Source organism: Gymnoscopelus braueri (genome assembly GCF_963280865.1).
Source record: "Gymnoscopelus braueri genome assembly, chromosome: 15".
Lineage (NCBI taxonomy): Eukaryota > Metazoa > Chordata > Actinopteri > Myctophiformes > Myctophidae > Gymnoscopelus > Gymnoscopelus braueri.
The window spans coordinates 29806799-29822857 of record NC_137620.1 but is presented as its reverse complement, the minus strand read 5'-3'; the positions used below and the strand labels follow the sequence as shown (position 1 = coordinate 29822857).

The 16059-nt window shown below is 41.9% G+C and overlaps 1 protein-coding gene across 2 annotated transcripts; it reads left to right on the top strand.

Annotated features, from left to right (window-relative positions):
- Positions 1-316: 316 nt before the first annotated feature.
- On the top strand, positions 317-14161 carry tnk1 (tyrosine kinase, non-receptor, 1). Of its 2 annotated transcripts, XR_013934640.1 has the most exons (15): positions 317-564; positions 3991-4179; positions 4769-4839; positions 4924-5118; positions 5566-5718; positions 7397-7674; positions 8179-8305; positions 8935-9081; positions 9972-10066; positions 10861-11100; positions 11377-11444; positions 11865-12382; positions 12470-12565; positions 12737-13498; positions 13535-14161. XR_013934640.1 is itself a non-coding variant. In XM_080451978.1 (14 exons), exons 2-14 carry the CDS (start codon positions 4017-4019, stop codon positions 12893-12895), a joined length of 2310 nt encoding a protein of 769 aa, XP_080308104.1. In that variant the 5' UTR covers positions 317-564; positions 3991-4016; the 3' UTR covers positions 12896-14161. The 2 variants fall into 2 exon arrangements, 1 of the variants encoding a protein (XP_080308104.1); XM_080451978.1 differs by having other exon boundaries at positions 12737-14161.
- The last annotated feature ends 1898 nt before the right edge of the window (positions 14162-16059 follow it).

The following is a 16059-nucleotide window of genomic DNA, read 5'->3' as shown; positions in this document are numbered from 1 at the left end:
TCAAGTACATTTTTTATTCTGGACTTTTACTTGTAACAGAGTATTTTTATATTGCAGTATTGGTACTTTTACTTAAGTAAAGAATTTGAGTACTTTTTCCACCACTGTCAATCTTCATTTATACAGTCTATGCTGTCAATAGGCCTATTTAGCAACAAGCATTCAAGCAAGCCTGTCTGTTGTTTGGATAAGTTACAGTTGTACCTGAACTGGGGGGTAGGTCAGGTGGGACTCAGGAAGGGGCGGAGACGGGAAGCAGGGGGTGGAGCTGAGCAGCTGAAACACACAGGTAGATCTCAGAAAGGATTACTTTTGTTGTGACTCACCAAAAGAAAAGGGCAATCGTTTAACAAGATTGCCGAAAACTATAACCATTAGTCCCTATACGCAAAATGAGGATTTCAAGACGCTAAACTCTGAAGCGTGTTGTGATTTGGGGGAGAGAAAAAAAAGCCTATTTCGCTGGTGATCTGATGGCAATATGGATTATGTCCTGTTGTTGTCCTGATGTTTAAGGAACTGCCTGTCAATCTCCACAACACTGGTTATTTCTGTTAACGGAAGGTAATGTTATCCCGTCCTTATCTATTGTGACTGGACTTTGGTTGAGACACACACAGCTATACTACGTTACTTTTTCAAGTTCAACTTATCGTGTGTGATCGAAATTACGCCTGGCTTTTAGTTTATTTTCGTCTGCGGTTGCGGCTCAATCTTTCACAGTTGCATGGCATGCAGTGGTGTCAAGTAACTAAGTACATTTACTCAAGTACTGTACTTAATTACAATTTTGAGGTATTTTTTACTTTACTGGAGTATATCCAATGTTCAGTACTTTTACTTCTACTCCACTACAAGTATACTCCACTACAAGTATTTGAAAAATGTACAGTTGTTACTTTGTAGATTTTGATTATTATTACAAAACATACATTAACCACTTCAAAATAGCAGATCTACTATTTTATCTAGATCTGGTATTTTAAAAAGATTATTTTGACATTTTACACATTTGGAAACTTGTGAAATGGAACATTCTGCATAATGAGTATTTTCTACTTTTGGTACTTAAAGTACATTTTGATACCAATACTTTTGTACTTTACTCAAGTACATTTTTAGTTCCGGACTTTCACTTGTAACGGAGTACTTCTACATTGCAGTATTGATACTTTTACTTAAGTTTAAAAACATACTTTTTCACCACTGCTTGTTAATGGTTTACTGGTGAAATAATTCCTTGCAGTATTGTTTGAGAGGCACACCCTTGACAAAGATTAGACTGACACAGTTACATGATTCTGTTGTTAATCCATTGAGTGGTGAAATATGTCATTGGTTCTTATTTTACTTGAGTAAAAATATCAATACCACAATGTAGAAATACTTCGTTACCAGTAAAAGTCTGGTATTCAGAATTTACTTAGTAAAAGTACAAAAGTATTGTCATCCAAATATACTTTATGTACCAAAAGTAAAAGTAGTCATTATGCAGAATGTCCCATTTCAAGTTCTCAAAATGTATACAAATCTTTTGAAAATAGCAGATCTACAAGCTCGTTGTGAGCTTGTAGATAGGCTATTTTCAAATAGCCGAAATATATATAGAGCTTAAGTGGTTAATGTATATTTAGTAATACAAATCTAAAAAGTAACTAAAGGTTTCAAATAATTGTAGTGGAGTAAAAGTACAATATTTTCCTCAGAGATGTAGTGGAGTAGTAGTAAAAAGTATTGAAAATTGGAAATACTCCACTAACGTAAAAAATAAACCCTCAAAATTGTACTTAAGTACAGTACTACTACTACGTAAATGTACTCAGTTGTACTCAGTTACTTTACACCGCTGGTTACATTTCGATTTGATATTGGGTTCACTGCCCATAGGAAGCAACTATGGCCTCCTGTAAATGTAAACAAAGATTCCTAAACCATTATCAAATGCCTAGCCTATGGCACTGTTTGCCTACAATTGATGTTGATCAATTTGAAGGCTTTTCTAATGATATCATGCCTGATCAGAGCATACTGTAGTTAGTAAATGTAATGCATGCTTTGTATGTGATTAACCATAGATACTAGATTCAACATAGAAGTCCACACACATTGCAGTTGACTGAGGATTATTCAGTAGCTGTGTTGGTTAAACATTGACTTGGAGAGAGAGAGGATTCTCTCAGTGCAGGCATGACAAAACTGACCTCATTGTTTGCTGCATAGTGGCCTTTTTAGAAATAATCTGCCATGAATTATATTTGGGTGTGTTTGGGAGTTGTCGCAGTAAAAGTATTTAAACAAAATACATCTTATGCATGCCCAGGCTAGTCCCCTTCCATTCATTTTTAGTTATTAAGAGTGTCAGGCAATTTGCCTGTCCTCGTGTCCTGTGTGAATGTTTCATAGCATGCCATTCACCTCACAGGAAGGCATTCAATGCAGGCACACTGTAATTCTTATAACCCAGTATATAAAGTCAGTCATTTGTTAAAAAGTGCCAGGGGTTTCCAGGGTAGTTGACACAGGAATGCTAAGGCCTCCACTGAGTCATGCCCTCCACTGTAAACCAACTGATAACACGCAGGGAGGCTACTTTATTGCAGTTCCCAAGAATATTTCCCTGCTTTCAAGCAAGGATTTATGGCTATTGATACATTTTACTCTTACATTTTTTTAACGTTCATAATCAATGGAAATTAATACTACAAGCTTTTGCTCTTACTGCTGCACTCTGGGCTTATAGGATAACCTCAGTAGATGTGAGTATTGTGTTGGTGTGATTACTTTAAATTAAAATATTGAAGTAACTAGAGGGCTGTTGTGCAAGTGAACGTGACCATGCCAGAGAGTAATTCCTGATGTTTCCTAAAGCAATTTCCACACAGTGCGTCTTCAGTATCGTTGCAATTGAGCATCTAGTCGTTTTTTTGTAGAGATACTGTTACATAATTACCGTGCGAAAAAGATCAGGTTGGACTGGTAGAGCACCCCTGTACTGTTGACACGGTAGCATTTCCATGTCTGCGTTTGTGACACTGCTTCATAGGATTCCCTGGAAAAGCATATAGACTGAAGTAAGATCATCTTTGCACAGCTTCAAAACAGGAGCTTCTGTCATTGGACTTTGAGGAAAAACTTCAAACTCTTCCTTTTCCTTGCCCAACCGCCTTCCCCGACAGCCATCTGTTCCTCTCTCTTCCTTTGTTTCCTTAATGCTTTGTTTTTCCTATCATCTTTCACCCCTTTCCACTATTGCATCCCATCTAATGTAGGCTATGTACTGTAACTACACAGTAACATCTGTGAAGTGATCATTTAATTCTGAGAGTGTTGGTGTACAATTCTTATAAAAACAAGGGAAACAGGAAATAGTATTTTTTTTCACCATATTTCAATTTTTAGTCAGTGTGAATGGTGCTATTCTTAGGACCTTGATACAATAAACTTGAATCGGCACATAAAGTAAGTTAATTGCCTGTTTGAATTTCACAGCACGCCCTTCTTCCAGCAGGATACAAACTCATTATACATCATTATCACAACACAACAAGGGCCATTCTCTGCTTCCACATGACACAACAAGGACTGTGTAAATATAGTTAGTTACACTATCAAACATGACTGCTGCTTTTGTAGCAGGACTGATACTGTGCTTACCCAATGTGCAATACTCAGTATACACTTCTCAATTTTACTTTTATACACAAATCCTCATTTTAATATATTTATATACTGTACTGGATAGGCTATATATATAGTGTGCTTTATATTGTAATTTTATATCTTTACTAGTGCTGATATTAGCGACTTTTGCTCTTACTGCTCAGCTGAGCTATTTTCTCATAGCTGTAAACAAATTGTAAATACTTAAACTGGACTCGGACACACTTGCAGAGTTAAATGAACATGCTGAGGATTTTGCTGTGTGAAACATAACAAATCAGCCCGTACACAGATAAACCCTTATGGTCAGCTTTGCCCTTTTGAAACCAGAGTGGCAGTGCCTGGCACGGACGGTCATGGTGATGGACCAGGACACTCAGTGGCTCTACAAGCTCCTGGCTGAAGTCCAGTTGGAGAGGTTCTACCTGCGCGTCAGGGATGGCCTCAACATCACCCGCATTGAACACTTCGACTACGTCAAAGAAGCTGACCTGGAGCACATCGGCATCAGCAAACCTGGTTAGTCAACCACACGCTTTTCATCAATGCTGTAATTGCTATGAGGTTTACAGTAGGTTCACAAAGCTATGGATTCAGTCTAGTTTCAGGAATAAAGTGTCCCTTTAAGTATGCATAAAATGAAAAAAAATGAAAATTGTACAAGGTCATTTGGCTTGGAAGGGTAATAAAAGCAATGCGTTATGTGCTTATAGGCTCTGTTTTTTATAATTTAGAATGGTTAGTATTTGCCATCCCGGTGATGTCATCTGGATTTCCCCTGAGGCATGCAGGGTCAAATACAGCTCAGTGAATATAGTTAGGTATACTCTTGGTTGCTTTTTTTTGCAGAAAATGCACTAAAGACTTCTGGTGATTAGTAGTTTTCGTTCCCTACCTATGTTGAATACACTTATTGTAAGTCGCTTTGGATAAAAGCGTCTGCTAAATGACTGTAATGTAATGTAATGTTAGTAAATTGTTAATAACGATGAATAATTTAAGATAAAAAGCTCAGATGATTTATTTTTCATTGTCTGGTTTCTATTAAACCAGACTCAAACGTCACATTCAATATATAACCCGCATCTCTTCTGTCCATGCCACCCAGCACAAAGAAGATTATGGGATGCCCTGAAACGCTATAAGATAAACATGCGGCCACGGTCCTGGATGGCCAAGGTACAATATACTTTTCACACATGTTCTAAATGTTCCATCTTCATTCCATTAGAACAAAGTTATTTCATTCATTCGTGTGCACAGGTGGTTGGTGTTCGAGGTGGTCCAGAGGGGGGTGACCAGTGGACCGGCGTGGCTCCAGGACAGTGCCAGGAGACTGGAGCCCCAGCTTTACCGTCTCTCATCCAAGACAGTGAGCTGATCCTTGGAGAGAAGCTGGGCTCTGGTTCCTTTGGAGTGGTTAAGAGGGGAGAGTGGCACACCCCTACAGGGAGAGTGGTAAGGGACTTCATCCTACATATTTGATGATGATGGTCAGGTTAGGGCTGCAACTATCGATTCTGGGCTGCAGGCAATACTCTGCTACAGTACATTCACCCCTACATTCTTTCCACTCCACTATATCAGTAGTTCTCAAAGTGGGGTCTGGGGACCCCCAGGGGTCCTTGAGGGGGTTCCAGGGGGTCTGCAGCGAAATCAGGAACAATTTAAACACTTGAGACCTACAGTATTTAACCGATCTACAAGCTCACATTTCAAAGCTGCTATTTTCTAAAAATGTACATATCTTGACCAATCTTCTGTTATGGAGGTCCCCGGCACAAAATATTTTCAGACGAGGGTCCGCAGCCAAAAACATATGACATATGACTTTGGGAGTCCTTGACATGAAAATGGTTGACGACCACTCCTCTAGTAACTCCCTATTCCTCTTTCTCTTTTCAGTTGCACGTAGCGGTAAAGTCACTGAGGACCAGTTTATCAAAACACACAGAGACACTGACAGACTTCCTCCAAGAAGTGACCACGATGCAGTCACTGGATCACCCCAACATCATCCGCCTCCACGGCGTCGTGCTCACACAGCCACTCAAGATGGTAATGTTTTTACAGAGTAGTTCTACATGTAGCATCATGAGGCCAGATCCTTTTTTACAGTGTGCCTTTGAAAGGGGTACCCGTCTAAGGCCCTGTTCAGAATGGCAGCCCAAATCAGATTTGTGGCCTATCCAGATTGGAATCAGATCGGTGAACAGGGCCTTCAGACTGGCAACCCAAATCCAGCCCAAATCTGATTTATAGCCTATCCAGATTGGAGTCGTATTGCTTTTATGCAGTCTGAACAGCAAAAAAACACATGGAAACTGATTTATGATTTTTTTTCACATTCCTTAGCCTTGTTCAGACTGCATGAAACCAATTCTGACTCTAATCTGGATGGGAAAAGAGATTTGGGCTGCCAGTCTGAACAAGGCCTATGAGTCTGTCTGTCTATTCTCACAAACCACTTGACCGATCAGCGCCAAATGTCTTGTGCACACTGTCACTAGGCGATCGTAGAATCCCACTTATTCTTGTTCAGATGTTCTATACATTTTGAAATATTTAACTTTTTACTTTCAATCACTTATAATGGAAGTCAGATTGGCTCGGATTCTCAAAATGTGGGCACGGAAGACGTCATTGGTTAGAATCTGTCAGAGCCCAGAAGTTCTCTTAGTTCTTGTGAAGCATTTTTATACTTTATACTACTCACTAATTGGTGAAGTATTTATAAAGGTTTTCCATTTCTATTTCCATTTGGGTAAAGGATACGTCACCACTCTAGTCGACATGCCCACAATCAGCCAGCCTGTGCAGTGCAGCTTTGACACTGAACAGCGTATTGTGATTTGTGCTGCTTTTTTCTCAAAATGACACACATAGTAACTTAATATCGATAGCTAAAGACTGGACAGGCAGGCCATGCCATTATTAGACTCCATGTCTTGTTTTTCTTTGGCTCAGTAATTGACTTCCATTTTCCCCATCACCAATTCCATTATTCACTCTATTGAATCATAGCAGGAGATTGTGGACATTGAGTTACATTAGGAGAAGTGATTTGTGTAGTTTAGTGGGAGGGGACTTTTACTTCATAATGGAAGCAATAACGAGCCAATATGTTATGGTCTATGGATATTTATCAAATAGCAGCAGTTTGGAGTGGCATTCATAACATGGGGCAGCAGTGGCTCAGCAGGTAGGGTGGGTCTGGGAGCCAGAATGAGCCCCAGTTCTTCCTGGCTGCATGTCAAAGTGTCAAGACACTGAATCCTTAGGCTCTCAAAACAGAGGTGTTGGCTCCCACTACGTCTGTAGTACTATACGAAAACAAAATTAAGCGGATGTCACGTCATTTCCTCACTTCCACACCTGTTTCGTCGTGTAAATAAATACATTTTTGTGAACACTCGTGATTTGTCTAATACCCTTCCGGTCTGAGGAGCAGATGACAGTTTTCTGTTCTCATTTTTTTACTGGGACAAATTACAGACCCTTTGTAGCATTCAAAGATTGTGGAAAAGATAGTCTGGCTTGAGTGGCCTGAATCCCTAACTGCTCCCAATTAGCACCAGGTCGGTGCCTTGCATGGTTTCCTGTGCTGTTGGTGTGTGTGAATGTGTTTGAATGTGAAATACATTGTAAAGTACTTTGAATGGCCATAAAGCCTAGAAAGGTGCAGAGACTATATAAATGCAGTCCATTTACCATAAAATGTCTTTCCTTCCCCTAGGTAACAGAGTTGGCCATGTTGGGCTCACTGTACGACACCCTGCGCTCTCGACACTATGAGTACCCGCTGGTTCGCCTCTGGCTCTTTGCCACGCAGATTGCCGCAGGCATGGCTTACCTCGAGGGGCGGAGATTCATCCACAGGGACCTGGCTGCCAGAAACGTCCTGCTGGCGTCCAAAGACTTGGTCAAGATTGGTGACTTTGGCCTGATGAGGGGCCTGACCCTGGATACGGACCACTACGTTATGAGTGCACACAGACGGATCCCATTCGCATGGTGAGAGTTGTAGAGAAGAGGATAGCACTGTATAAATCTACCTGGAACAATTATGGTCAAGATTTAGATTTGTCCTGGTAATTACAGTTTGCATAGTAAGCCATGTGGCCCATAGGGCAGGAGCCTATCTCCTGTTTCTGTAGCGTGAGGCGGCTTCATGTACAAGTACATCCCCTGGACATGACGCTACTATGTCGTAGGGACTTACCCCCAATCCAACCCTTGATACCTAGTGCCAAGCAAGGAGTCATTGGGTCCCATTTTATAGTCTTTGGTATGACCCGGCCGGGGAATCTAACCCCGACCTCCCAATCTCAGGGTGGACACTCTAATCAGGTCACTGAGCTGGTACAGTTTGCATATGAGGAGGCCTCATGTACTGTAGTTGAACTCAGTCCATCTCAAATGACTTTGACCGGGTTAGCCTCGAAACAGTTCTCCAATAGGGTCCATGTGGTTAATCTTCGTCTGTCCCATTGTCTCATCCATCTCCTCCTCATCTAGGTGTGCCCCAGAGAGCTTACGTGTGGGATCCTTCTCCCACCTCTCTGACGTGTGGATGTTTGGTGTCACCCTGTGGGAGATGTTTACCTACTGCGAAGAGCCCTGGCTTGGCCTGTCTGGCAGACAGGTGTGTATCTGCAGCAACACAATAATGACACACCAAAGAGCTAAATGTTTACAATGGCCATTTCTATTCAGAGCAATGCTGTGCATTGTGTCAAACACAGAGCAGGAATTCATTATTCCATGGGGAGCCTCAACATTGTGTTTGTTCCGTACTTAATTTTATTCTATTCTTATTTATTAAAGAATGTCTATTGTTGAATGTAGTTTTTTCTTAAAAAGCTTTTTACCTTTTACTGGCTAGCCTTCTGTTAACCTTTTTATAGTGGTATATTTCTTTCTACCCCTTTTATGCTTTTCTTTTATGTATTGTCTTTTACCATAGCATAGGCACATATTTGTGAAGAGCTTCGAGATTTGTCACAGAAGATGAGAAGCGCTATTACATAGCAGTAAACCTCATCAGGTCTCCCAGCAAAGTAGATGGCTGTGAACACAGATACCTATCTATACTTGACACTCCAGTTCTTTTGTTGTTAGTAGTGGTGCTGTCTCTGTTTGTACTGGTGTCTACCGATCTGTGTCATTTTATTTTGAATTGAAGTCTTCACCTACCACTTCGTGGTTATAGCATGTTCTGTTTTCACAATGTTATTGTCTCTTGGCTCAATCCTCTCCTCTTTGCTTAACCAGATCCTGTGGCGTGTGGAGCGAGAGGGCGAACGGCTAGAAAGGCCTCCAGACTGCCCTCAGGAACTGTACACTGTGATGAGGAAGTGCTGGGCCTGCAACCCCGTAGACAGACCCACCCTCAGTCAACTCACTTCACTGGTAGCAGAGGTCAGTCAACATGGAGGGACAACGCTGGCACCTGTACTTATCAGCAAAGACAATAGGATGAACCCTCACTGGATCTAAACTGTTTTGGGGGGATTGCAAACATTCTTTTGTCTGTAAGACTTTGGTAACATAGAATCTGAAGTGACTTGTGCATTAGTACTAGTTAGTGATAATGTTCATGCATCCATTATAAGTATTGGGGAAGTTACTTTTAATATAGTACATATTGGATTACTGTAATTTTAAATTAGAAATGTATGTTACAATATTACAATACATTCTGTGCCAACTAGTCTGTTATACTATATAGTTAAGTTACTGTTGTGTTACTTTCACAAAACAGCCTTGAATTATATGCAACAGGACTAGGCATAATATTAAAAGGAAGAAGGGAGGCTAAATGGAATAGCAAACTGGCACAATAATGTTATTGGTATTTAACTGATATTTTAGCAGCCTACAATGTCAGTTAAATACCCTTTCAAAATGTCATGATGACACACAAACTCAGAAGCTGCAGCGCCCTCTATCTTTTTGGGGTCCATATTTTGTCCATAATAAGTCTAAACAGTGAGTGGTGCTAAACTGCTTCCTCATTAGTGACCATGAATTTGTTGGAATCTTAAAAATGTAACATTTTCTAAAAGTAATGCATTAATGTACAGTAATAATATTAACCTATTTGTAAAATTATTGCATTATGACTTTGTTACTACTGCTATTACTAACAAAAGTAATGTTATCACCTAACATTATATACGTAAGTAATGCATTAATTACTTACGTATATAATGCCCTCCACACACTGTCCATTATACTATATATAGCTGTACGTAACTATACAAATTATTTGTATTCACTAAATCTGTATATTCACACTATCTCCTCAGGCTCAGCCAATGGAGGTGCAAACAACGAGAGACTTTGCAGAACCCAGGAAACTTACACTGCAGGCCAATGACCTGGTGACCATCATAGACCATGGGTGAGAGAGAGAGACACAGAAATAAGAGAGAGAGAATAATAGAAAGAAAAACCTATGGAAACAACGGTCTATTATTTAGCTCAGTAACAGGCCTTAAAATGTTCCATTCTCAAAGTTGGATTCCAGCCCTCATTTGACTCATAGTTCTGGGTGACGTGATGCACGTGGAGCTGACGGATAACAATGGTATTGCACAACGGGTATTTCCAACTTGCATCGTTCATGACTTGCATGGCGCGCCGGTCTAATCTACTTCTTGTAGTGTATTGTAGAGCCACGAGACAGTATACATTTAGATTGTACCCATATTTTAGCAAACTGGGGCATTTATTTTCATATGGAATATGCCAGATAGCAAGCTGGTGGCACTCAAGTACATGGGATTAATGTTAAAGACTTGAGGTGATGACGGTGCTTGTTTTGATAGCGAGGTAGTTGGCTAGGGCTGGTAGTTTACCAGAATTCTCAAACTAAAGACCTGATAGCTATTTTGTCTGATAATGTAATTAGTACCGTAGGTCCACTGAGTCCACAGCGTTGTGAGCTTGTAGAACTGTTATTTTCGCCGAATGGTCACCCCCAGAATAGGGACGCTAGGGTTCATGGGGTTAAGCAATAATACACAATAGGGAGTCTCTGAGATATAGACACTGATGTGATGCGACCGTAGGCATGAGGCCACATGCTGTAGATCAGAGCACCAAAAATACAAATATCGAACAAACAATATCAGCGCACAGTAAGAAAACTGGGTATTTGTATTCATTTGACGCTTGATTTATTTATCTGTGCAGGCTGGAGCTGAGCGAGTGGAGGGGACAGAACCAGAGGACTCTGGCGGTGGGCTGGTTTCCTGCCAGCCTTGCTGCACCATATAGTATCTCTGCCCCCAGCAATACTGCCCCCAACCCCACTCCAGCTCCTCTCTCTGTCTCATCCCACATCTCTGCCCCCCTGAAGGGCAGTCTGCACCACGCCGGACATGGAGACATACGGCCTGAGCGCAACTGGGGCACGCCGGAGCGTATCGAAACGTCAGTGAGACTTATATCAGATCAGTTAGCTGCAGGTGTTTTGACAAATTCAAAGTATGAATAAACCCAGTACTCATAACCTAAAGAAAGCTTTCTGGTTGAAGACATACAGCTGGTATTATGTAAAGCTTTGACAATTTTGGAACTCACACTTACGGCCCTCTCAATATAATTTATTCAGGCCATTACTTCAACTATAATCCAGGCATTGAACTTTTGATCTTCTGTCAAGTCAGTATACTTCCTGTGTGTTTACTATTATGACCTCATTCACAGTAGTGGAAACTGGAGGACTCCCCTGGCCAGCAGGGAAAAGGAGGGCTCCAATCTCCAGAAAATGGCAGGTAAGAGCTGCAATATACTGTAGACTATGCGCAGATGTACTGTTGAACAAGATGCATTTGATGCTATTCAAATACCAACAAGGGTCTGCTTGTTGTATCTATTCTACATGTTGTTACTGTAGGCTATGCAGATGTACTGTTGAACAAGATGCATTTGATACTATTCAAACACCAATAAGGGCTGCTTGTTGTATCTGTTCTACATGTTTTCCTTTTGTCACTTAACTACTGCTTTTAAAGTAAGCAACATACTGGTGGTCTGACTTGTTTAGCACATTGGTTATGACTCAAGTTATACTTCACATTAGTGCTGGCCATTTTCCATAGCATTCCGTGGTTTGTACCGAATGTCAACCTACTATGGATGCCAGAATGCTAGGGTTCATGTGGTTAAGTGAGTCTCTCTCTGTTATTATACAGCTATGACTCGCAGCCTAGAATCCGTGCTGGGCGGGTCCCGGAATAACGATCCAGCAGGTGGCGGCGTCAGAGTAGAAGAGCTGCAGGGTAGACCCACCCCTAACGTGATGGTGGCCCGCAGCATGGTAGTGCAACAGGACACCCGTAGGTTCAGCGAGGCCAGCATCGCGGCCCCTCCGCGGCCTCCACCCCCTGCCTTCAAGCGCCCCAGGCCTCTAGTTATGGTCCGAGATCGCAGGCCCACGGTGCATCCGGTCCTCCAGGGCTCGTCGTGGCCTCCTCCTCCTCCACAGACGGTCCCCCAGTCGCAACCACCACAGCCCCAGGTCCAACCTCAGCCGGGCAACGGTGGCAGCAATCTGGCTAAGATGGCTCACATGGCCCGATCGACCCCACAGCTGGACGATCAACCAGACAACAAAGACGGAAGGGATCGAGAGAGGGAGAGAGTCCGAGAAAGGGAGAAAGAAAGGTATTCGCCTCAAGTGCAGCAAACGAAGGACGCTCTCATCTCGAAGGTATGGAATTATTCATTTTGTCCTATACTTTAAATACAAGTACTTACTTTCAGGGTGAATGACCCAGCTTCTCTGCTACCTCGGCAGGTTATGGAGGCGGTGCATGGGGTGACCATTGAGGAAGCCCATGGTGCTCTTCGCCGCAATGACTGGAACCCAATGAGAGCCGAACAACAGCTAAAGGTTCGACCATCAGTTGACTAATTAAAAAAGATAACATTACGTGCTCACCTGTTTGTTTTTCAGTTGGGTTTGGTAACACGCTTAATGGACAAAAGATTTGGCATTTGCTTCAAGAGTTTTGGCCTTGTCAATTGACGTTTTTATGTCCTGCTCTTTGTCTCTCTCTCTCAGCTGGCACAGCTGTACTCTCTGAGCTTGTGTTCCAGAGAAGACTGCGTGCGAATCCTCTCCAAGTACCAATGGAACCTCCAGTCCGCCAGCCGCTACCTCTTCCGAATGTCACGGGACGACAGGCCTGGACCAGTCATCAGCTCTGAAAAACGAGTTTAAAACGAGGACCAAGTACAAAAGCGGCTTCAGAGCAAAGGAGATGACTGATGTAGAAAGAAGAAAAACTTAAATGACATCTATTATCCTACATATAATTAAGGAAACCTCTGTGGACAGGAAACCTCTGTGGACAGAAAACCTGCCTGTCCTGCCCGGTTCTCCTCAATGGCTAGAGCAATTGATCTGAATTTGCACACGGCCATTGTCTATTATCATATGCACCAAATAACGACGCCCGTTTTTAACTTTCCCAAAATGTAAGCTGTTTATTAGCGTTTTTATGTCAACACCGGAGATTCGGAGTTTGGGCTATGGGAGGTTACAGCCCTGCAAGCTATGGGATGACTGCTGCCCAACACTACCGTACTGCGCATGTGCTCAATTTACTGCTGCTGGCCATGGACTGGGCAGGGACTACACTCGATGCGCTCTGTTCACTTAAGTACACCACAACAACGCATGGACAGGACGACATTATTTTCACAACTACTACAAAAACACATCCCAATGTTCTAATCCAGGTTGTGGGAGCGACGGGCCCAGCCGTGTGTGTGTGTGTGTGTGTGTGTGTGCGTTTGTGTCTGTGTGTGTCTGTGTGTGTGTGTGTGTGTGTGTGTGTGTGTGTGTGTGTAAATCCAGGTTGTGGGAGCGACGTGTCCGCCCGTGTGTGTGTTCGCGACGGGTCGCACACGCACGCCCCTGAGCGGGTGTTTGTGTGTGTTCTCTGTGGGTCCGTGATGGGACGCGCGCTTGCGTGTGTGTTGGAACTGCTGCAGGTACCAAGTACAAAGTCACTTTCCATCCCTGATATACTGTCTGTGCACAGCGCATAACCCAAACTCTGCACATACTTTGGGTGCTCATATGCCCGGACGGGTATGGACTAGTTATCTCGCTGTGTGTCTATCCCTTTTTGCCCATATGGAGATCCCAGAACTCTTCCAAGTTGGTGTATCATATACATGACTGACATAATAGACTGGCCTCAAAGTAAAGTACTTTGATAAGGGGTACTGACGTCTCAGTACATGGTATCCGCTGCCGCTAACGGGTACTACACTAGTTTATATATAGGAGTAATTTTTTTCGACAGCTGTTTTTATATTTATATTGAAGTGTTAGCTACTGCTTCTGTTTGGTTTTTATAAATAGTTTATCAAATGATGAATTTGTATATATTGTAGTAATTGTATGATAATATAATAATTAGATATTGTTGTACTGATTATTGTCTTCAATAAATTGTTGATGAGTTGAACTCTCAAAGCATTTCCTTTCCTTTGCAGGCACACAGTTCAATAAATTGTCGATGAGTTGAACTCTCAAAGCATTTCCTTTCCTTTGCAGGCACATAGTTCATGACACAAGTCAATTACAGCAGTGGTTCTCAAAAATGTTCATGTCAAGGACCCCCAAATTGACATATATTAGCCTGCGGACCCCCATTTGAAAACGTATGCCAAGGACCCCCATAAGAGACTTTTATGGAAGTACTGCTGTAATTCTGAAACCTTTTAATTTCAAGGACCCCCAGTTTGATATGCATTAGGCCACGTACCCTTATTAATACCATTTTGATCTCTGGGACCCCAATCTATACTATAGTAGTATCACTATCATCAGTGTTAATTGAACTCTGAGAGCGTACCAATGGAACCAAATGGACCTTAACAGGTCCATTTGGTTCCATTTGTACGCTCTCATAGTTACAGACACACAAGGGTCCATTTGTTCCTATTCTTAACTATCAATCATTTGGCTGGGGACCCCCTGGAACTCCCTGGGGGTCCCCAGACCCCCACTTTGACAACCACCCTGAATTACAGCTCATGTTTTAATTCTAGCTAGCAGAAAATAAAGTAAGACTGCATTTATACTGCATATCGCTTTCCTAATTGCACTTTACAATGTAGCCTGTAGCCAATGTAAAAGAAAAATGTATCATACAAATGTAATCAGTTATGTTATAATTACACAACACTGTTGCATGTGATGTACTTACATGAGAGACATTGTTGCCCATCCCTGGTCTTATGCTGCGTTCACACGGACAGATACAAAAATACACCTCATATTTGTCGCTGTGTCACTTTGTATCTGTGTTGCTCAACACGGTCGTTGATGTCATCGAGCGTGCGTCCGTCGTTGGAGCTACAGTTGTAGTTTTGTATCTGGAAGTTGAACCCAGCTCAACCTGAATTTGTGGCTTTGTAGCAGCTACAAACGTTGGTTGCTTTGTATCTTCATGTCGCTGCCTTCCATTGAAAATGAATGGTAGACTGTATCTTTGTATCTGCCCATGTGAACGCAGCATAAAGCAGGGGGTCTCACAGACCCTCAGACACTCATTAGGCCATGGACCCCCATTTAAATTTATTTTGCACCTGGGACCCTGATTTTGTTTTGAATTAAATTCTCTAAATGTCATAGCTATTTGTACGAGAGACATTAATAGTGGTGATTATGAAACGTTATAACATAGTTGGATGGCGTTTTTCTGTTAAAATAACCTTAAAACGGGTGGCCGGATTGTCATCAAAGTATGAGGGAATGATAAGATGAAATACATTCTTGGGTTGAAAATGTCAAAGGTCACAATCAAGGTCAAAATCACAATCTATATCTCAGGAATGATTCATGCATTACATTCCTTGTGCAAAAGTAGATTAAGTGATGTCATCCTTTGCCATTCATGATGTCACTGCCATCAAATGACATGGATGGGTGGATTTTCACTAAACTTGGTGGGAATGACAAAAACACTTCCCCAAAGAGATAATTAACTTTTAGGTTGAAAAGATCAAGGTCAACATCAAGAACAGATATGTGGATTTACGTAAGATTTGTTGGAATGATCAGTAGGATTCTTTTGGGTCAAAGAACAAGGTAATCAAGGGTAAAATGATCTCATATCTAAGGTGGTAATACCTTGACAGTTGCATATGGGTTGGCAGAGGTTTGCACTCTACTACTAAGTGCAATCTTTTCTATTATGATGTCCTGTGAACTGAATTATAGTGAATGTATACTGATTTAGCTCGGGATGCCCCTCAAGGACCCCTGAGGGTTTCTGGACGCCACTTTGAAACCCATTGTAAAAGTTGTGTGAATCGCAATTTTACTGTAGCTAACTATCTATGCAGTCAAGCACAGGGTAAAATGAA